This window comes from Cervus elaphus, chromosome 12 (assembly GCF_910594005.1).
Source record: "Cervus elaphus chromosome 12, mCerEla1.1, whole genome shotgun sequence".
Taxonomy (NCBI): domain Eukaryota; kingdom Metazoa; phylum Chordata; class Mammalia; order Artiodactyla; family Cervidae; genus Cervus; species Cervus elaphus.
The window spans coordinates 86996000-87019264 of NC_057826.1; the positions used below are offsets into that span (position 1 = coordinate 86996000).

At 49.8% G+C, this 23265-nt stretch overlaps 1 protein-coding gene across 17 annotated transcripts in view; it reads left to right on the forward strand.

Moving 5' to 3' along the window:
- MEGF11 (multiple EGF like domains 11) overlaps positions 1 to 23265 on the forward strand; it is a 377432-nt gene that overhangs the window by 127463 nt on the left and 226704 nt on the right. For all 17 annotated transcript variants that reach the window (XR_006343947.1, XR_006343948.1, XR_006343949.1 and 14 more), the window contains exons 2-4: positions 2392 to 2497; positions 6748 to 6849; positions 11426 to 11526. Coding sequence is in view for 14 of the 17 variants with exons in the window: in XM_043919854.1 (XP_043775789.1) it covers positions 2400 to 2497; positions 6748 to 6849; positions 11426 to 11526 (301 nt within the window). In the remaining 3 variants the exon portion in view is untranslated. The remainder of the gene's footprint in view (positions 1 to 2391; positions 2498 to 6747; positions 6850 to 11425; positions 11527 to 23265) is intronic.

Consider the following 23265-nt stretch of genomic DNA (forward strand, 5'->3'; position numbering starts at 1 on the left):
TGGAGAAGGGAATGGCTACTCACTCCAAGATTCTTGCTTGGAGAATTCCATGGACACAGGAGCCTGGAGGGCTACAGTCCAATGGGTTCCAAGAAGTCAGACACGCTGAGCGACTAACACACGGGATCAGCCAAAGTAATGAGACAGGGACTTCTCTGGTGGTCCAGGGGCTAAGACTCTGACCTTCCAATACAGGGGGTCCAGTCAGGGAACTAGATCCCACATGCCCACAACAAAGATCAAAGATCCCTCGTGCTGCAGCTAAGACCTAGCATAGCCAAATAAATAAAAATTTAAAAAACCCACAACCGAGTAAGGAAACAAGGCCATGGAGAGAATCAAGGCCAGGCATTCTCTGCCATTGGCGGTCAGACTCTGTATGCCTGTCTGGGTCTTTTGTTTCTGTATCTGGTGCCTGATCAGCCCAACCTGCACCTGGAAGAGGATGCCCATCCCCTAAACTCAATGCCTGTCTTGGGCGGTTCCTTCTCTTCCCAAAGGTGAAGGTCTCACCTTCTCTGGGAGGAGAATGGGTTGAAACCCGGCAGCCCTAGCACTGTGGGGCCCCGAGCCGTCTGTCCAGGCGCTGATGGAGTTGGCAGGGTGAGCTGGTGGGGGATTGAGGAGGGGCTGCGGCCAGTGACTCCTGGACCCTGAGAATTATGCAAAATCACTTTTCTCTTTCTTAGCCGATTTTCAGAATCCATTTACCCAGATTATTGCTAGATCTCAAACAGAGAGAAAAGCCTCATTAATCATCAATTGGACCCCCGTGGTTACATAGAATTTGTGACAATTTGTTTATCTTTGAAGGAGCTGCTAAGAAAGAGTTTAACAAGGAAAGTATTGGGGCCGGGGAGGAGAGAGTTTAACCTTTCACGAAGGCAGGAGCTCCATTTGGCTTCCCTCTGAGTACAGCCTGGGGGCGTGTGCAGCATCCATGCCACTCTTCACTGCCCCCAAGAAGGCTGAGCGCCTCCTCGTCGGTAAACTCTGGGCCAGCGGACTAGAAATCCTCAAGCATTTCAAGCCTGGGGAACCCTTTTCAGTGTCAAAATATTTTCTATACCATCCCTACCCCCATTTGTTAGAAGCTGCCTTTTCTTTTTTTAGTGTGGCTGATTGAGAATAAAAGCTCCTCTGAATTCAGTAAAGCTTTTAAGCAAATCACAGTCACATCTATGAACACATGAAATATAGCGCTGTCTCTCCGAGTCACATGTTCTTTCAGTCTGTAGCTGACGTTGGAGCACATATGGATTGCAGGTCCCCTGGAGGTAGCTCTGGGGCCCCCTGCACCCCTCTAGGGTGGGAACCCTCGGCCAGTTCTCTAAGGCTGTGGAACCACGGAGTCCTGGACAGGAGGGAGTCTCGGAGGTCATTTCTGCCACTCCCAACTTAATGGTTCTCTGCCTCTATGAGGAGCCCTCTGTTGGGGAATCCTCAGCTCCAGGGACCCCAGGGCGTTGGCATCTGTGTAGGCCCACTTAACACCTGTCTCAGGCTGTCACTTCAGGGACTGGGATCAACTCTACAAGCTGCTTCCTCAAAGCCCCTTACCAGGCTGTCCAAGCCCTTCATCTGCCCATGGGTATGACGTGCAGAGACATATCACCCTGAGTGCCAGTAGGTGATAGCCCATGGGAGCAAGAGAAGCAAGGGCCAGCCTTCTGGGCAACTTGTTTGACCAGACCTGCTAAGAAGGATTTTCTCAGCTTAGCTGTCCCCAGGGCCACACCAGATATCTTTCTTCTCTGTCTTCACCGAAGGAAGGAGTCAACAGAGGAAGTGAATGGGCAAAGTGTAGCAAAGATGAGGGACTTTCCTGGTGGTCCAGTGGCTAGGACTTCCCGCTCCCATTGCAGGGGATATGGGTTCCATCCCTGGTCAGGGAACTAGGATCTTGCATGCTGCACAGGGCGGCCAAAAAAAAAAAAAAAGTTGAGGGAGAAGGGACAGGGAAGGCTGCTGCTTTTAAGGCAGCAGACCAGAGGTTCTTGGTGCAAGGATGGGCTTAGGGGCCTCTGGGAACCCTGAAATCACAGCCAAATGGTGTGCATAGGGGCATATTTCAGGGGAGAAGTTCTGTAACTTTCATTAGATCCTGAAAGCAGTCCATGAACCAAAAAACTTTGAGAAGCTCTGGCCTGAAATTTAACGTTTCCCTGACTCAGGCTTCCCACTGCCCGGTTACTCAGAACTGGGAAGTGTTGCTGTGTTAGTCAAAGGCTGCAAGTGTGAAACATCAGATGCTCATTACATGATGATGATGCAGAACTTTGCAGCTTAGCGAACCTCTTCCACCACTTCATGTAAGGCGTCTCGGTGCCAAACAGATGCCTGGGACGATGATGTGATTAATGACACTACTCTCTTTGTTCTTCCTCACAGGGCCCAGGATGATGCTCTCGGTGGCAGGACTCATTGTCTGCTCCCTCCTGCAAATCGTCCTCTCCCTGAACCCCGAGGACCCCAACGTGTGCAGCCACTGGGAGAGGTAAGATGTGGATCTTGGACGGCCAAACACTCCATGGGGGCTTCACCCTGGTCTTGGCACTGTTGGGAAGCCATCCCCCAAGGGCCTGCAGTCCAGCTGGGGACACAGCACAGATCCTGAAAGGCAGGCCAAGCCCATATAGAGTCTGTTTGAGACCACGGGGGTGGGGATGAGGGTGGGGGCGCTGAGTGACAGGCAAGGTAAATGAGGCAGTCTGGTCGTTGACACTTTCTTTCCTGAATTTGCACTTCCAGCCACTTTACAGATGAGGAAAAAGAGTTCCAGAGGGGTTCAGTGACCACCCCTATAAAGATGAGGAGAAGGGGCTGTGGTCCAGAGGTTTTGTTCTCCGAGGCTGCGGTGCCTTCCTGGTCTCCCAGGACCGGCAGCAGTGCAGCAGCTCCGACGAGTGGGGCGGCCAGCAGCCTGCCCCGGGAGGGTGGGTGAGTGGGCCCTGCAGCTTCCCATCTGGTGGGCTGACCGGGGACGGGCAGCTGCGTTCTGGCTGCGGCCCTGGGTCCAGGGGGAACAGGCCAGGGCCCTGTAGAGGACCTGACTTTGAAGCACAAGGTGAAAGTATTGATTTTGGTGAGCAGAAAGACAGTGACCAGAGACCCAATCAGGAAAAACCGAATTAAACCCTGGAATTGATTGGCCATGCTGACCAGGATGACTCTGCCACTTAGATGTTAATAAATCAAATGAATAAAATTAAGATGGGGACCCGAGGGGGGGAAGCGGGTGGTAGAGGAGTGCTGGTGAGTGGGGGAGGGGATCATGCTCCATGCCCGTGAGGGTGAATGTCCCAGCCCCACGGCAGGGAGTGTCCCTCCCCGGAGGACCTGGAGAGACTGGCTGAGGGGGCAGAGGGATGCTGTTGCCTCCAGTGACCAGGTGCTCTGTGAGGGTCCCCACAAAGTTGAGACTGGAGTGGAAAGGCTGGAGTGGAAGGGGGCTGCCCCTTTTTGGGGAAGTGGGAAGAACAGTGATGCAGTCAGTGATGAGATCTTGGTTCACGCTCATCTGGAGTTTTCCATCTGTTAGCCCTGTGACTTTTGGATGTCTCTGAACCACTCCCAGCCTACCTCTGTCTCTCTGAAATAGGAGGCAGAATTACCCCTGCCTTACAGGCTTGTTGGGTGATCAGGGTACCAGTTTCCTGAAAGGGCTTTGAGGACCGTGAAGTTCAATTATGTCTTTTCTTATTGATGACTCACCTCTGCACAGACAGTTAACATAGATCCTACTGCACATCAGGCCCCCTGAAGAGCAGATGAAAAGCAGAGTCTCGTGGGTCCTCTCTGCCCAGACTCTGATCCCCTAGGTCTGGGGCAGAGCCTATGCAGATACAGTTTTATAAGCTTTCCACGTGACTCTGAGGGGATTCCAGGGAATGCAAACCTTTTTTTTTTCCCAGTGGGTGAAGGAGAAAGCAGTGACTTCCACATTAGTCTTTGGTTTGCAGACTTCAGTCTCAGCAGCCCCATCTCATCCACCTTCCCCAGCTGGGGTACCATTGCTTCCTGCTGATGTCTGTGCTATACCCTAGCTTCTGGGAGGCCTCCTTCCCGTCTGCTCCCCTCTGTCTTCCCAGTGCCTCCGACCTCTCCTCCAGGAAGCCTTCCCTGATGGCAGAGCCCACCCTGACCTCCCTCTTCTCTGAGCGCCATGTGTACCAGTGGGTCAGTTCAAATTTAAACCAAACTCTCTGATTTTCTAAATCTGCCCAACCTGAACTCCTTTGGAATGTGAAAGTATTCTGATCCAAACCTGCACTGAGCAGGCATTACAGGCTGGGCGATCAGCTGAGTTACTGCTTTGATGGGTGAACAAGGAGAGACTCCAGCAGCTGAAAGGCGGTCAAGGGGTTCTCCAGCCCCAAGGCGGGAGACTGCAGTGAGGCCCGTGTCACCAGGCACCCCTTTCTTTGTGGTTCTTCCAGTCGAGCTCCACTGACAGCTATGCACGGATGAGTCTAGTCTGTGTCATTCCAGAAACACCCCGTTCCCCAGAGACCACTTAGGGAGAGTTTCGCAGTTGGATTAGTGCTTCTGGCAGGCTCCTCCTTAATTATGCCCCTCCACCGTAAAACCCAGCAGAAAGACCTCCTCTGGCTAGTAAAGCCCAGCTCTACAAGATTAATCTGGCCCCTCATTAGCATGTTGGCAAATGAGCATGTTAAACCACCCAGCCAAGAAACCAGGGGCACACACTTCACCCAGAAACTTGGAGTTGGCTCAAGGTCTGGTTGTCTGACTTTCTCGGTGTAGGGCCCCCCGGCAGAGCCGGGTCTGTCCCCCGTGACACTCTCCCCACCGCCTCTGTTGAGCTGATGCCCTTTCTCTGAGCACCCACTGTTCTTATCTGTGCTGGGAGGGACACCTGATCCCCTAGGTGGGGAGTCTGGTCAGTGTGGGGGTCTTGCTCCCCATTCCTTACTGTGGTCAGGGAGGAACTTTCCCTCAGCGCCCGGCAAGGAGGTGAGTCCCTGCCAGTGGTATGATGATGATAATGGCCAGCATCTATTAGGCACTGATGGTATGCCCATTAAGCTGTGTAATACCTTTTGTTGAGCATTTTACCTGTGTCATCTTGCTTTACCTTCCACCACGCTGAGAGATGCTGTCCTCGCCTCCCATAATCCTCGCAGTAACTGTATGAAGTCCCTGGTAATATTTATCCTCAGTTTACAGGCATGGAAATGGAGGCTTATACCAGTATCATATCTACGGACGCTTAAGGATCATATCTAAGGATATATTGCTAACAAGTGACAGAGTTCAAACTTGACCCAGAGCCCCTGCAGCCTTATCCATTTGTTCTCCTGCCCCTAAGACTCAATAGAGATGCAGGAGCCCAGGGTCATAGACTTTCAAGGCTGGAAGGGGCTTTGGGATGTCAGGGGCAGGTGACGAGCTCCGTTTCTCCAAGCATGGAGGTAAACGGGTCCGGGTCATTTCTGCATAGACATGTGCCTCTGATACGCATCTCTAAGGTGCTGGTGTAGCGGCTCGGCAGGCGCCTCCTAACATCCTCCGTGCGGCAGAGAGAGAATTTCCCACCACCCCAAGTCCGTGTGCATCGCTGGCAGCTCCTGGCTTCCTCTTCCTGAGCTAGAGACCTTTGACATTTCTGGTGGCAGCGAGCCTGCTGGGGATCCACTCCAGGGGGCTGGCCTGCCCCAGCCCTCCTCCCTCAAGTAAACCAACAGTTTCCCCAGGCACAGCAGACGGGCTTTTATAGCTTGGACCTGGCCATCTGGCCCAAGTCAGTGAGCCTTCTGGGGGAAGGCGCTGAATAATACCAACTGACACAAAATTAATTCCTGAACTCTCAGCTGAGGTCCTCTCTCCTCCTGCGCAGAAAGTGTGATCCTCACTTTCCACCCCGGCGTGACTGCTTTCTCATAGCTTTCCTGCCAGTGTGGGCAGGTAGAAAGGCTTATTTTGGTAAAGCTGAGAGCTGCTTCCCAGTGGCTTCTACCCACTGGTCCAGTTTACAGCTAATAGGCAGGTAACAAGATGCCACTTTGATCAGGAGGTCTGGGGGCATGGCCTCGATGCATCCCCAGCTATACTAGAGACATAATAGAGCAGAGGGTACCTAGGTGACCTTGAGGAAATCACTTAACCACTCTGATGCTGTTTTGTCATTTGTAAGATGAGGCTGACAACCCCACTACCTACCTTATAAGATGAAGATTAAGAGGGCTTAAAACACTTAACATTGGACATTCAAATATGAACAGTTACTGGTACCAGCTGTGTGACCTGGGCAAGCTACCTCTGAGCCTTTATTTCTTCATCTATAAAATGTGACCACGTATTTCATAACGTTGCAGCAAAGATCAGCTTCCATACATGCATTTTGAAAACCATAAAGATCTGAACAAGCATAAAGTATTTTAAAAATTGCTGGCTTTGGGCCTTCCAGAACCAAGTAGAATAAATGCAAACTTTTCTTTATTCATTTTCTGTTAAATGAACAAATGAATTAGAACTTCAGAAGATGAGCTGAAAAGATAAGCTTCAAAAGACAGTGAGGGGTGTGTCCTGCATCTTACCTGGGGTCGGGAAGGTTTGAAACCTGAGAGTACCCAGGGCAGGAGGAGAATGGAGTCAGGCAGGGGAGGTTGGAGCCCTGGATACTTGCCCAAGGCCTGGCTCCCCCGGGAAGGGAGACCCCATCCTGAATATCAGCTCCACCTCCCAAGAACTGACCACAGCTTCCATCTCCTGTCTGGTTCTCAGCTATGCCGTGACCGTCCAAGAATCATACGCACACCCCTTTGATCAGATCTACTACACGCGTTGCACAGACATCCTCAACTGGTTCAAGTGTACCAGACACAGGTGAGTACCTCTCTCAGTAGGTAGAGGGTGGGTGAGGGAGGGAGAGGCAACCCTCAGGCTCACCTTCCTACAAGTTGGTGAAAAGCCCTCCTAGCAGATGGAGTCAGTGCACCCCCTGCATCCCCTTGGTACCCCCCTGGTATTCACCCAAGAGGTGCTGCTGAGGGCTTCTTTGCAGGGCAGGTGGAAAGTGCTCAAGAATGATTATCCTTGGGGGGCATCCCTCACCCAATGGCAGATGGGGAGTTAGTGGAAGAATATCTCAGCTTCCTTACCCTTAGGGCAGAGGGGCCAACTTTGAGGCCTGTTCTGCAAAGATTCGTGGTCCTCAGGGGGATGGAACCCCAGGCGCCCACAGCAGTGAGCTGCTCAAAAGCACACCCTGAATGGCGGCCTTGACTTCCCTGTTTCATTTTTCCATACCCCTCCCAGTGCTTCCTGGGATCACCTCCTAGATAAACTGCGTGCTTTTGAATCCTTGTCTCAGGGTCTGCTTCTGGGGGAAAGCTAACCTCAGAGGGCTCCTGTCGGAGCAGATGTAGTCCCACCCAGGGGACCTGGCTGGAGAACAGAGTGCAGGCTTGAGTCCAGGACCTCTTGGCGCCTTAGCCACGCTGCCCGTGGGCAGAGCTCCATCTGAATGACTGCACATGGGGATCCTGCTGCCTTGTCTGCAGCCCTCCTGGAAATGATGCCGTTCCCTGATGGCACTGGGGAGGGAAAAGAGGAAGGAAGAGAGAACGTGCTTTGATGGATGACCCTGGGCAAGTCATTCTCTTTTGGGATTCCCTGTGGACTCAACAAATATGTAATGACCCTTGCGCTGCATGGCTTCCCCGGTGACTCGGATGGTAAAGAATCTACCTGCAATGCAGGAGACCTGGGTTCAATCCCTGAGTCAGGAAGATCCCCTGGAGAAGGAATTGGCTACCCACTCCAGTATTCTTGCCTGGAGAATTCCATGGACAGAGGAGCCTGGCAGGTCATTACATATTTGATGAGTACACAAGGAATCCCAAAATAGAATGGCTTGCCCAGGGTCATCCAACAAAACACGTTCTCTCTTCCTTCCTCCATTCTCTCCCTAGTGCCATGGGGTTGCAAAGAATTGGACAAGACTGAGTGACAAACACTTGAACACTTGCCCTGCATACCTGTAGGGTCCAGTGAGGTCAGGGATGTAAAAATACTTTGAAAAGAGCAGGGGAAAGTGGAGAAAACTGAGGGGTTAATTACAGGCAAGGTAGCTTTGTTACTTAAGGGAGTGATAATTCAGCAGATGAAGGGTCAGTGAGAAAAAGGATGCCTGGTAGGCCTGTTTCCTAGTTGTTGGCCATCTGTGTTGCCTCCCAATTTCTTTTGCTTCCTCCTTGTGGGCCTGGTTGCTCTTTGATGTTATGTAGGAATCATGTTGGGAAGAAACATGGATAGTGAAACTCGCTCTGTGCTGAAAAGCCAAAGTCCTCATTTTCTTTGGGGGTTTTGCTAGTAACTTGCTGTGAAATATTGTGAAACATTGAACATAGATATAATAGCTGCTTTAAAATCCTTGTCTGCTAATTTTAACATCTGGGTCATCTGAGAGTTGGTCTTCATTGATTGCCTTTTCTTTTATAAAGGTACAATTTTCTAGTTTCTTTATGTGTCTAGTAATTTTGAATTGCATTCTGGGCATTATGAACAAAAGAGACTGAATTCTCTTATGTTCTCTTATATTGTTGTTTCTGGTTGTTTGTTTTAGCAGCTAATTAATTTGGCTAAACTCAATTTCCAAACTCTGAAAGTTCAATATTTTCAGGTTTTTCTGGACCATTTGTAACCTGCCCTCCACACATGCAATTCAGGACCAGAATTTTGGGCAGAATTTTTTACAAAGAATATGGGACTTTCTCTTTGTGGTTCTCTCCTTTCTAGGGTTTTCTTTGCCACTTTCTAGTTACTTGGCTCACCCTCAGCTTGTCCTATGATTCTTCAAGCCAGTAAGGCAGTGTGTCCTCTATCTGAGTTTTAGCCACCTGGAATATTGTTGACTGGGACCTGCCCCTGGGCTCATCTTGTCCCATGTCATTCCCTTCTTCCAAGTGTCTACTTCCCTCCAAAATCTGCCTTTGTTCTCTCTCTAGTGATTTTTAGGTAGGTTGTTCTCCCCACCCCCCCTCAGATTGCATAGTTGTTTGCAGGAGGGTGGGTCTGATAGGAACTACTCAGCCATTCCTGCATCCCCTTCACCTCCCCTAATTTGCCAAGGTAGCTGCCTGTCGCCCTGGTCAAAGGCAGAGGCAGAAAGAGAAGTCCTGCTCCCTCTCTGACTCTGTCAAGCCCTGTGCCAGAGCCAGGTTTGCTCTGAGGAGCGGTTTTGTTGGGTACTTGGAGGCTGGAGCTGCCGTCCATCACCACTGGGGAAGGGTGAGTGAGCGGCTCCTTATTAAAATAGGCTGCATTTCTGGAACATGAATTATTTTGCTAAATTATTGAGTTGCTTTGCCGCTTTGCTGAGGCCCTGGAGCATGCATGCTGACAGCTACGCTATCAGTCTCCTTCAGTGTGGGATGTCTTGTTTGAACACAGCATCCATCTGATAGCAGCCTGGCCTCTGGCCCCTCTGTCTCCTGTTAGCCACCCCAGCACCGGGAATCAGCAAAGATGGGCAAGCAAGAAGCAGTGGGGGACCTCTCTCCTAGGAGGCTTTAATGATGCTGAGACTGCCTCTCCACTGGAAGGGCTTGGGGATAACCCTGTTTGCTGGGAGACATGGACTGCATGACCTCTGAGTCAACCCTGAGTCATTCTTTATCTGGGAGGCTTGTACGACTCCTGAGACTGCCAGGAGCTGCCTTCCTGTGCTGGGGAAGTAGCTTTGCTTGGAGGCTGGCTTACCTTCCATTATGGGCTTTTGACAAAGTAGAATGACCTTAGTTTACGACATTCCCAAATATCACAGATTTCCCTGGAGTCCCACACTGTCATTTGTCATAAAGTGAGCACTGTAAGGACTGGGAGGGCTGGCCCAGCCCATACTGTCAGATTCCCTGCCCAAGTTAGCCTGACCCTCCATGTTAAAGCGGAATATGGGCATCTCCAGTGATGGGGTCCTTCTGCTCTGCCCCCTGAGCAGGGGTCCCCAGGGCTGGCTCTCCTGGGGTGCTGGTGGAGAAGTAAAAGAGCTCTAGCTTCAAGTCCCAAGGACTTGGGTTGAGTCTAACTTTGACCTTGGGGAGTTATTTCCTTTCTCTGGTCTTTAATAACCACTTCAAATCTCCTCCATTTTGACCTTGTGTGTGAGGAAGGGGCTTTGCCTGTCTACCCAATTTTGACTCCCTCTTTAAGGACTCCCTGGCGGCTCAGTTGGTTAAGAATTTGCCTGTAATGCAGGAGATCTGGGTTCGATCCCTGGGTCAGGAAGATCTCCTGGAGAAGGAAATGGCTACCCACGCTAGTATTCTTCCTGGAGAATCCCGTGGACAGAGGAGCCTGACAGGCTACAGTCCATGGGGACACGACTGAGTGACTAACACTTTCACCTTTGGGCTCAGTCCTCACACCATCCCTTCCCTTGTCTTACTGCTTCACAAGGGCAATCCCATAAGCCTAGCAAGCCACCCAGCAGGGACTGGCTCAGGGCTCAGTTCCCACTGGGTTAAACCCAGGGGCTCTGAAATGAGAGTGACTTCGGTTTGAATCCTGGCTCTGAAACTTTTAGCTGTGTGACCTTCAGCAAGTCCTTAACTTCCCACTTTTCTCATCCATAAAACAAAGGGGGATTTTCATAAAACAGATTAAGAAGAAAAACTCTAAGAAAGAAAAATAAACACATAAAACGGGGCATAATAATGCTACTGTCTCAGAGAGAGACTGGAATGAGATTTTGCCTACAAGTGTGTCTAGCACAGGGCGAAGTCTCAACACCCATGCCAGCATCAGAACTGGAATCCAGGCCTCTGAGCTTCTGCTCTCTGGATCTTAGCTGCTTCTTCTGCAGAGCTGGTGTTGGTTCTGAGCCTTCCCAAGATGGCATGCAAAGCTCTTCCCCAGGCGGTGTTATTTTTGGTGTGAGGGAGATTGATCTGCTCTCTGGGACCCAGTCAGACTCGGGGGGTCCTTTGGATGACTTGGCTTCGGTTCTCCAGTTGGGTGGACCAATCCCCAGGGAGCCATGAGCAGTCATGGTTGGGGTGGTGGCAGTTGGCATAGACACTCTCAGGGCCCAACTCCTGTCCAGGTCACCCCATGGGCTGCTCCAGCCCTGAGTCTAGAGGTTTTCAGGAGAAGCCTCCAGTTATCATCTAAAATGTAACCCCCAAAGTATCTTCTACAGCCCTTCTAAATATCACTCTGAAGGGACTGGGGAAAAATCAGCAGGTGTAGCAAACACTGCCGAGTCAGTAATACATCTGTCTCATGATGGCCCGGATCTCACCATCGATTTTTCTTTATTGTGTTCCTTCATATTCGAAGCTGCCATGCATTTTAAAGTCATTATTGAATGGCATCCTTGATATAGCTTAACACAAATATCATTCTAACAGGAGTGATTGATTTTCAATACTTTCAAGTGGCTTTCTCTCCCGTGCCTTAGGATCAGTTATAAGACGGCGTATCGGCGTGGGCTGCGGACGATGTACCGGCGGAGATCCCAGTGCTGTCCTGGCTATTATGAGAATGGAGACTTCTGCATACGTACGTGGGGGTGGGGTGGGAGGGGCGGGCAGGGGGACCAAGGGGGTGGGGTGGGGCTGTCATCCGGGCCCTGGGCAGTGACCTGAGGGCTCCAGAAGTCCTTGCCTGCTGCCCGCTCTGGGGCGATAATGGGTCAGGTGCAAACACCTTAGCACAAATTTGTCTATCAGATCAGCCTCCTAAGAGGGTGGATGTGAGCACGTCAGTTCTAGGCTTTGATGGGGTCAGGAGAGTAGTGAACTTTTCTGGAGTGGGTGCCCTGAGGAGCAATGGGGAAGAAGTGCTGAGGCCTGGCACAGAGCAGGGAGGAAGGAAGAGCTGAGTGGATAAGTGGATGGAGAAGTAGAGAGATGCGTGGTTGGATGGATGGATGGATGGAGGAGAGGAAACAGGGAAGGTGAGATCCTTGGATGACAAGATGGTAGTACCTAGAAGGAGCACGGCAAGAATAAGACAGAAAGAGGCTGGTTCCAGTAATTGGGAGGATTTCCAGAAAGGACTGGGAAACACTGAAGAAAAGGTAGGTTCATGAAAGATACCTGTCAACTCTTCCCCTCTTTGTCTATAGAAAACCAAAGCCTCGGTGTCCCCAGAGACATGAGGGCTAGGTTTCTGGCAGCTGCAGGCCTGTGGGTAGAGGGCATTGTCTTGCAGTAGGGGACACCCAGGAGCCTGCAGATCTGGGTTCTGGGTTTGGTCTCAGCCTTACACGCATGTGGCTTTGGGCAAGTCACTCAACCTCTCTGGAAGAATGATTGTAGGGCCCTGTTGTCAGGCTCTAGGGGACTCTTTCCTACTCACCCCTAAACAATGGAGAGGGCCAGTATGGAGCTTTCTACTAGGCATTAGGGGTTCCCTCCACTGAAGAAGAGTGTCAGAAAAGCTAGGAGCCCCCTGTTTAATGGCTGAGAGAAGAATCCAGCCCCAAAGCTTCTGCCTCTTAATTTGGAGAGTGAGTTTCCTTTTTAGTATTCTCCTTGCCTTTTGAGAGGGTAAACCAAGTTAGCACCAGACAGAGAATTTGGGCAAAGTGGGCGTATTGATGTTGGGAATGAAATGACAATTTTCCCCTACTGATGTTACATCTCCCCTAATGCTGAAGAAACTCGATCCTAATTGCATTATAGGAAAGAATGAAAAATGCTCTCACAAATGGGTTCAATAATGATGGTTTCGCAAGAAAAGTACAAAGATACTCACCCAAAGCAAACCCCAAAAGGTTGCTCGCCAGGAGCAGGCCAGAGGACTGGCCTGGAACAAGGCCTAGGTCGACACTTCCCTTGCAAGAGGGCCACTGAGGGGACCCAGGTGTAGAAGTGAGATCAGGACCAAGGCTTTACTGCTGCTGCTGGCTGCTCAAGCAGAGTGAGAATCAGGTGTGGGGCGGACACGGGACTCATTAAGCCCAAGCAGGATGGATGTGAGTGGCCCGTTGGCGCTCAGGGCACAACGAAATTATAAAGGAATTTTGGTCATCAGCAAGGGCTCCAGGAATGGATGAGCACATCACCTTTCTAAGTTCCATTAGTGGATGTCAGTACAGCTCTTGGAAGATGAAGATGGGGAGAAGCAGAGTGTCCTGACTGCACAGGCTCAGGCTTGCTGACCAGGAAGGGCAGCTTAGAGCCTCCCACCTTCTCCTTATGTAACAGCCGGAGACTGCCTGCTGCGTCCGTGCCACAGGCCTGTCACGTCCAGGAAGCCAAGCTCGAAAAGCCACTTTCAGGGCTGGAGGCTTTTCCTAGGAGGGCACCACAGAGTTTCAGCAGTGAGATGGGGTATTGCGCACGCTGGGTGATGGTTCCGAGGGGCAAGAGTCACAGAGCCTGGGTTTGCATCTCAGCTCTGCCCCTCCCAGCATCTTCCTCTTTGTCCTTCTCATCACTGTCTTCAGCCTACACACCCCATGTCAGGAACCATTCCGATCTCTTTGCATACATTAAGGCATCAGCTCCTCACAACAACCTCTGGGGTAGCTACCCTTAGTTCTCCCATTTTACAGATGGAGAAACTGAGTCACAGAGCCATTAAGAAATGTGACTAAGATCACACAGCTAGCAAATGATAGGATTTGACTCTGGGCTGCCTGGGTCGAGTCTTCTCTGAGCCACTCAACATGCTGCTTCTCTCCAGGACTCAAGATGGCCCCTCTCAGAACCTCAGTGTCCACTCCTGCAAAATGGGAATAGTGGTACATTCACCTCCAGGTACAGCACAGGGTAGGGGCTAATACGTGTCACCTCCCTACTTCCTGGTTTTCGGTCTTCACATTTTTTTCAGTCTTGACCTTTAATTTCTCAGAAGTCCACTGATCCTCTCGCTGGGCAAATGCATACCACGTAGATAAACCTACGTGCACACACAGCCCTTTGTACACAATTTCCGTGCGTTCATGGATCCCTTGAAACCTTTATGGGGTCCTCTGGACCACAGTGAAGAGTTTCTGCCATATGCTTGTGTTTATCCACTCCACTTATGTTTGTTGCTTCCTATTATGCAAATGCTGGGGAATGTAGACACCAAGGAGTGATGGTTGTCGCCTTGGGGAGCCTGCAGCCTGGTGGGAGGAGGCGGTCTGGTTCATGAACATGTGCCACAGAGCGTTGTCCGTGCTTTGACAGGCATCTCTGGAAAACAGGGTGTATAAAGGAGTTAAGAGGAGAGGCTGTCTTTTTAGCCACACCCACTTGTTGAGCATTAATGAGAAATCAGCTGCAGAAGAAGAAGGCATCACAGGCTGTTTCAACCCAGGATTTATTAAATGCCTACGTTATCCTGCCTTGCAAATATGTTAACTAATGGGGCCTGTTCAAGGGAAATGGGTTTGGACTAGTGAGAGAGAGGGAGAGAGAGTAGGGGCAATTTCCTTGGTGGTCCAGTGGTTAAGACACTGTGCTCCCAATGCAGGGGGCATGGGTTCAATCCCTGGTCAGGGAACCAGATTCCACAGGCCACAATTAAGAGTTCGCATGCCTGAACTAAAGATTCCGCACACCACAACAAAAATCAAAGATCCTGTGTGCTGCAACTAAGACCCAGCATAATCAAATATATAAATATAAATAAAAGAAGATATTATTTAAAAAATTGTGGAGGGTCATGGGAGTGAGGGAAGAGGTTCATGAAGCAAGTGGACCCTGAGGTGAGGTTATAACAGTAAGTTTCTAGGGAAGAGTACAAAAATGATTGCAAAGAAATATTATCTAGACTGAAAATGGCAGAATTTCACAGCTGGAAGGAAACCCTAAGATCATGGAAGTCAATCTTATCACAATATAGATGGGACAGTAAGGTCCAGAGTGAGGAAGGGACTTCTCCTGGGTTCACAAATCACAACCGGGGCAGGGCTAGGACTTGAACCTGGGTCTACAGACTCGATCTAGATCCTTTGATGCTGCCAACTCTACCTACTTCAAGTTCATCCCCATATCTTCCTGGGGGCCAGTTCGGTGCTAGGGCACTTGTAATTTATGTGCTGACCGACACTGGGGGGATGGAGTGTGGAGAGGGATGTCCATGGAGGTGGTTTTAGGATGGACGGGAAACAAGGAATGAGGAGTAGGTCACAGGGCCGAGAGTTGCAGAGCACCACAGTCTGGGTGGCTTAATCAGCAAGTGTATTGTCTCTCCACTCTGGAGTTTGTGCAGGCTGTGTGTGTGCTCAGGTTCCCAGTCATGTCTGACTCTTTGTGACCACACAGACCGTAGCCCCCCAGGCTCCTCCGTCCATGAGATTTCCCAGGCAAAAACACGGGAGTGGGTTTCCATGCCCTCCTCCAGGGGACCTTCCGGACCCAGGGATCGAATCTGTGTCTCTTGCATCCCCTGCATTGGCAGGCAGATTCGTCACCACTTTGCCACCTGGGAAGCTCATTTTGGAGGTTAGAAGTCCAAAATCAGGGCATCAGGGTGTCCATTCTGAGGGACCATCTGTGAACGAAGATCTGTTCCAGGCCTCTCTCCTGGCTCCTGGAAGTTCCTGGGCTTGTGGCGCCATAATTCTGTTCTTCACATGACTTTCTTCTTGTGCACGTCTCTAAATTTCCCCACTAAAGGACACTAGTCATACTGGATTAGGGCCCAGCCTGATGACCTCATTTTAACTGGACTACCTCTGTGAGATCCAAATAAGGTCCCATTCTGTGTTGCCAGGAGTCAGGACTTCAACAGATGGATTTTAGCAGGACACGATTCAGCCCATGACAGGTGGGTGTTAGCCACTCCCAGGACTCTGTTCCTGCTTATTGTGATGGGAGAAAAGGGAGAGGGAACCAGCCAGTCCCCTCTGGGCTTTGTCACCTTTCCACAAAGAGTGGAGGCCCCAAGTCTGGGAACTTGTGAGAGGAAGAAATAGTAGTGAGAGGGTGAAGGATGGGCCAGGATGCTGGGTGCTAGATGAGAAGCTTGTAAACCTGAAAACCTCCAAGTTCACCAGAGCCTGGAGGGAACCCATCCGATGCCCGAGTCTTTGGGACCCTGTACAAGAACATCACCTGTGCTCTGGGAAGGGGCAGGGGGATATTGACCTCCCTCCAAAACCATCTTCCTGGAGCCTGTTTCTTGGCAGGTACTAGGAGAACACTTACTTGGGAGTGACAGCCTTAGCTGATCCTGCCACCAACTTGCTGTGCAATCTTGGGCAAGTCCGTCTGCCTCTCTGCACCCATTGTGGCATAGGATGGATCATGCCTGTGCATGGATGGAGGAAAGGTGAAACAATAAATGAGTGTCCTAGAAAGCATAACGCTTGGTACAGATGCAGGTTGGCCTATTTTTCTCCTTTTTGTACCATTTCCTCTGGCCCAGAACTGCCATCCTCATCCCAGAGCTCTTGGCAGTCCTTCTAGAACCACCTGCACCAGAGCTACCCATCCCCTCCCATTATCTACAGAGACAGCTGAGTCCTGGCCACTCTTGGTTGTCCAGGTATCAAATATTTCCTGAAGATCATTGAGTATGAGCACATTTCCTTCTTTCTCCTTTCTTGCAAGATAGGGCAGTGGGCATTTTAGGAAGCTCTGTTCTTTGAAAATATTGGCCCGTATCAGACTTGATGAGCTGGGTTATGCTGCAGTAACAAACAGCACCCAAATCCCAGTGGCTTAAAACAATGAAGTTCTATGTCTTGTTCACATTACATGTCCATTGAGGGCCAGCTGGGGCCTGCTCCTTGAAAATATCACCCCAGGACCTGGGTTGATGGAGCAATCACCTTCTGCGATGTTGCTGGTTGATTTGACAGAGAGTAGAGGGCTTTGGCATGGGCTTCCCCAGTGGCTCAGAAATAACGAATCCGCCTGCCAATGTAGGAGACGCAGGTTCAAGCCCTGGGTTGGGAAGATCCCCTGGAGAAGAAAATTGGCAATCCATTCCAGTGTTCTTGCCTCGAGAATCCCATCGACAGAGGAGCCTGGCAGGCTGCAGTCCATAGGGTTGCAAAGAGTTGGACAGGACTTAGTGTCTAAACAACAAAGAGCGCTCAGGCAGACCTTGAAGTCAGAGGGCCAGAGGTGTTTAGTGAGTAGAAAACTCCTTATCACAGGTGCCGCATAGATGCCATGGTAATCACAGTGCTTTACCGATCACTTGATATCCTAATCTCAGAATCACCTGGAAGGGTTGTTACCATGCATACCCCTGGGTCCCAGCCTCAGAGGCTCAGATTCAGAAAACTTGGAGTGGGGCTGGGGAATCTGCAGTTCTAACAAGTTCCCAGGTGATGCTCATGCTGCTATAATGGGATCACTCTTTGAAAACCACTGATGTTAGTTATGCTAAGGCATGGTTGCTGTGCTGACCTCAACTTTTGGTAAATTGCAAAGAGCCTAGAGGGTTCTCAACAGGTGTGTCCCCTTGATATTTAGGGCTTCTCCTGATGGGAGAAGAGCACGTCTCAGAGTAGCCAGCGAGGAGGGAGTTTCTCTACACAACCCCCATGTCTCTTATCTCCCCTTGGTCAGAGTCTCCCCCAGGGGGAAGTAACCCCCCCCCCACAAACTTCTAGACTGTATAGTGAAGCCCTTTCAGTGGCCACTGGGAATGCCAAAGCCTCCCCCTTGCTGTGTGGATTTCATCCAGATCCAGAAGTGGAGGGATCAGCCAGAAGTTCCAGGTATGTGGCTGATGGGCTGAGCTCACTGAGAGGTGCTCAGCATACTTGGGTAACCTGGTTGAACTGTCCCCAAAAGAGGGACCACCCAGGCCCAAAGGGGTCAGTCTGTGTGTGGGTGATGGAGGGGGAGGGGGCCACAGCAGAAGATCCAGGAGGTTGGCTGCCAGGAGGGAACCTGAGGGGCGCATAAGACTTACTCCAGTAAACTCACGCCATTTTTTAAAGCGTTTTTTTTTTTTTTTAAGTTTTAAATACTTGCTTGTTTTTGGCTGCATTGGGTCTTATTTGCAGCACGCGGGATCCTTCGTTGCAGGGCACAGGCTCCAGGGCACACTGGCTCAGTAGCTGCGTCGGGAGGGCTTGGTTGCCTGTGGCATGTGCAAATCTTAGTTTCCCTGACCAAGGATTGAACCTGAGTCCTGTTACTTTGGAAGATGGATTCTTAACCACTGCACCACCAGGGAAGTCCCTCCTTGTACCATTTTGAGATTTAGGTACCTCAGATTTACTACTGCCGTTGTTTCGTACAGTCAGCTGTCATTTACGTTGAAATTTAACTTCTGTTGACTGGTTGCTTTGCTGCCATCTCTTCTTGCCTCTCACTTCTTCCTTCTTGGTTCAGCTTCATTATTAAAGGGTTTTTTTGTGTGGTTTCTTTCCAGAAGGGTCTACGAAGTGATTGACTCTGATGTTTTAACTTGTCTGAAGATGCCATTACTTTTGCCATCACTCTTGGTTGGTGGTTTAGCTGCAGATGGAATTCCAGGTTCTCAGTCATTTTCCTTCAGTAGTCTGAGGATGTTTTTCTGTTCCGCTCTGGACTGGGTCATTGCAGCGCTCTGCGGTTTCCCTAGATTGTGTCTGGGTGTGGAGTTACTTTTATTAATACTGTTGGCTGCTCAGAGGTATATACATCTTCCTCAAGCTAAAGAGTCATGTCGTTATCAGTTCTGGAAAGTTCCCAGGCATATCTCTCCAAATATCTCCTTTCCTTCCTCCTTCCGGTTCTCTCCTTTTGGAGCTCCAAAGCGTTGGACTGTCTCACTGCAGCCTTTGTCTCTCCTAAGCTCTAATTTTTCATCTCTTTATCTCTCCAGGCTCTATCTTGGACATTTTCCTCCTATCCATTTGTCAAATTCTTTCATTCTGCTAATTAACCTGTCTTTTGAGGTCTTAACTCCAATGATGAGATATTTAATTTCTAGTACCTTTTTTGTTTTGTTTTTTTAAGATCTGCCTGTTTCCTTCCTGTAGTGTCCTATTTTTTCATTATAAATTCTAATCCTCCTTTTATTGCTTTAATTATTTTAAACATACTCCTTTTGTAGTCTCTTCAAATAGTTCTATCTTGAGCTATTAGTCCTATTAGATCAAGTTCTTAGAATATCAGGTCTCCTGTTTGTGGAGATAGCTGATTCTCCCTGATCATGGGTTGTTTCCTCATATAGGTTGTAATTATTTCTTTTTTTTTTTTATCCTATGAACCTTTTTACCTTTTTTCCCTTCCCCATGTCCTGGGTTGTAGCACACTAGTTTTGCATTTACTTATTAGGCACACTAATGATTTTCACTGACTCAAGACCAGTCTTTGCTCTGATAATTTGGTTTGAGATTCCACACTGTGGGGAGAAGGATTAGAGTCTTTTCCCCTCTTAAAAAACAATTGTGAAATTCACATAACATCATAAACTGTTTTGAAGTATTCAATTTAATGGCATTTAGTGCTTTCACCGTGTTGTGTAACCATCACTTCTATCTAGTTCTAAAACTGTTTCGTCACTCCTGAAGAGACCCTGTACTCTGCTTACCCTGTAAGCAGTCACTCCCCAGTCCCCACTCCTGTTTTTTGTTTATTACAGGGAGACATTTCTCCTCATCCAGAACCCTTGTTTCTTTCTTAGGCTGGTTAGGCAGCATTTTCAAGTACCACATCCTTGGAGCTGGCAGCTCCCAAGGCCCAGCCTGCCTGTGTGGGTGTTAACCACCATGCTCCCAGCCTGGGCTGAGGACTTAGGGGTAGGAGCTAGCCAGGGCTGACATTCCCTTAGCTTCAGCACCTGACCTTCTGCAACTCATAAATTCCCTCTACCCTTTTCTCACACTTAGGGATTTACCTTTCTCTTATTGGAGTTCAGGTATGTATTTGAAACATATTTTCATTATGTTTGGGAGGCGTTTTTGTAGCGGGGGTACCTACCTTAGCACTTTTTATCTTGTGTCTAGAACTGCCCCTGGTTTATAGTGAGTGGCAGAATCAGGGGCTTTATAATCAGACCCTGTGACATTTAAGATTGCTAACTTTCAACAATGTAATAAAACAATAGTATAACCTCTGGTGGTTTACCCAGCATTTCCCATACAGAGTGTCACTTGGTGTTCACAGGCTGGAGAGGTGAGTATTATTGCTCCTGCCTTTGTTACGGGCGGGGGGGGGGGGGGGCTTCTCTGGTGGCTCAGTGATAAAGAACCCACCTGCCAATGCAGGAGATGCAGGTTTGATCCCTGGGTTGGGAAGATCCCCTGGAGGAGGAAATGGCAACCCACTCCAGTATTAACTGCCTGAGAAATCCATGTACAGAGGAGCCTGATGGGCTACAGTCCATGGAGTTGCAAGAGTCGGACGTGACTTCTACACTGAACAAATGCCCGCCTGCCCTCGACAGCAGAGGAAACCACAGCTGAGTGAGGCCCCGGGATGCATCCACATGGAGAAGCGCAGCCTGGGATTTGAGATCAGCTTCCAGTCCTGTACTTTCCTTCCTGCAGTGGGTTTTCTCTTGGCAGGAGGGACCTATGGCCAGGAGAGGAAAGTGGGTTGAGATAAGAGGGCAGGTGGAGAGGTTTATAGGGAACGGAAGGGACTGAGGGTAAACTGGTTTGATCTTACAATTTTGCTAAATGGGTCTGATGGGTGCCAGGATCAGGGTAGTGAGTGGGGGATTGCTGCGTGTGTGTGTGTGCACGCATGTGTACACAGAGCCGTGGGTTCTGTCTGAAACACATAAATACTAGGTAAAATAATTCTCTGCTGATCCTCTGAGGGGCTCCCCAGGGAATCCTGCCGGCCGTCATCACCAGAAACAGTGCTGGTGCTGCTCCCTGGGGTCACCAACACCTGGTGCTGAGCTTTGCTGCCTAGAACAGCACTCACCTTTCCATCTGTCCATCTATCTATCAACATTTACTCAATACCTGTGCCTTGAGGGCACTACAGGGTCCTGGGGATAGAGAGGTGAGTAAGAAGCATGGAGTCTAGTGGGAAAAAATGGTTATATATGTGTGTGTGTGTGCATTTAACTTTTAAAAAATTCCAGCACAGTATAATCACACTTTAAACAAGCAAGCAAAGACACAGAGGGTGTCACCAGGCTGGTGGAGGGGAAAGAATGGCTACCGTGCTGCCTCAGCAGGCCCTCAATGAGTGGCCAAAGCCAGTGCGGCCATGAGCGTCTCCTGCATCTGTGGGCTTAGAGCACTGATTACGATGCCTAGAGCGGCTGATACACACTGACCCAACTTATACAATACTGATGCCTAACCCTGCTGCCAAACAACTCATGTGGAGGGAGAAACAAGTGCCAAAGACTTGCTATTGTTCACCTGTGAGTGCTTTTCAGGCCCTCAGTAAATAACTGTTGAATGAGTAAATTAATTCATGGTCCAGGCACCCCAAGGCCCAGCAGATTCTCTGGACACCCATCTTGTTAGCACCTGTTTGGGATTCCTCGTTTTCTGACGCCAGGGCAGCCCCTGGTAGTTTGGGAGGTTTGGAAGCCACATGGTAGTTGGTTCCATGTGCTCTTTACCCACAGCTTCTGGGTCCCCTTGGTCACTCCACTCCACTGGTTGGGATGCTGCTGCCCTGTCCATCTCTCCCACTCAAAAGTGAGTTCCCCAAGCAGAAGAATCATGTCTTCTACACGGGTTACATGCAGGACCTGCCACTTAGTACTGAATGGTTATTGAATGAATGACCAACAGAACGAATGAATGAAATAGAATTCATTCTATTTCTACCCCAAATACTGAGACACCTCTTAGGAATAAGCAAACAATTTTGTCTGGGGAATCCAAGGCCAGGGGGATCAAAAAAGATTCTTTGAAGGAGGTCGGTTTCGAGCTGAGCCTGAAAGATGAGCAGGAACTTGGCAGGAAGACAAGAGTTGGGCGATGGCGAAGAGCATGAGTTTTGAAGCCTTTTGTGCCATGCTGAGACGATTCCACCTCTCTGTCCCTCTCTGTCTTGGTTTTCTCATCTGTAAAATAAGATAGAGCTGCATTAAGTACCTACCCTTTGGGCTGTCGTGGGGATTGAATGAGTTACCACAAGGAGAGCATTTAGGCCAGGGCCTGGCATGGAGTAAGGGCTCAGTAAATGTTAGGTGCTGCTATTTGTATTATATTTGTGAGAGAGAGCGTTCTCTGGAGAGGGGACAGCCAGAGCAGAGATGAAAGAGCAAACAGGATCAGCAGGAGCACAGACAAAAAAGTGGTGGGAGCAGGGGCCAGGGTGAGGTGGGTCTGGAGCCTCAGCTCTGCAGCGAGGAGACTGGACAATTTCGGGAGGTCATTGAAGCAGCCAGTGACAGGCTTACTGTGGTGTCCAGGGGCAGCAGTGTGGAGAACCGTGGGAAGGGAATAAAGCCAAGTTAGGAGGTGTGTGCAGGGGCGGCTGAGCCATGGCGGTGCCCCCGGCCTTGGTCCGCAGACACAGGCGATCTGGGCCTGGCAGGCTGTGTTCTGCTGGCTTAGGCCTGAGCTTCCCCGCCAGGCCTCCCATCCCGCCCGCGCCCCCACCTATACCAAGTGCCGGCAGGGTCTTTTGTGCTGATGCAGCCATGGAAGAATGTAGGTGCTGCTTCTTAATTACCAGCTGCAGCTGTAATTAAACCTCTGCTGTCCGGACTGGGCAGCCTCCAAGGCAAAGCCTTTATTAGTGTCAGAGTAGTCGGGCATTTATTAAGTCCCCTTTCTGGTGTCCCGGGTCATATGAAGCCTGTGAAACAGCAAACCTGTCCCCAGCCTCACTGCCCACGTCTCTCTGGAAACTGCTTCAAGTTTCCCACTTTGCATCTTCTGAATTCCCTCAACATCTACAGAATACCACCTCTGACTTCCTTCTGGTCCTTGGTGGGAGTTTGCTGCTTCTCTGAGGTTCACACCGTGCGCTAAGCCCCGCGGGGCCTGGCCTCGACTAACTCCGTGACCTGTTCCTCCCATGCGGCCTCCTTGCTCTTTCTCCTCGGGTTCTTGCCTCAGCACGCAGGAAGCCCTGTTTGCTGTTCCCTTTGCCCACATGCTCTTCCCCTGGACACCATGTGGCTCACTCCCCATCTCGCTCAGTGTCTCCCCACATGCCATGTTATCAGAGTCTTCCTGACCCCATGTCTGAGATAGCTGTTCCTCCCCTGACATCTTCCTGTAGGCCCTTATCCTGTTTGTTTGTTGGTGGTTTTTGTTTTTTTTTTTTTTTAAATATAGTTGACTTACAATGTTGTGTTAGTTTCAGCTGTACAGTTAAGTGATTCAGTTATACATACATACGTGTTTCTATCTTTTCAGATTCTTTCCTTATAGTTCATTACAAAATACTGAGTATAATTCCCTAGGACATATAGGAGGTCCTT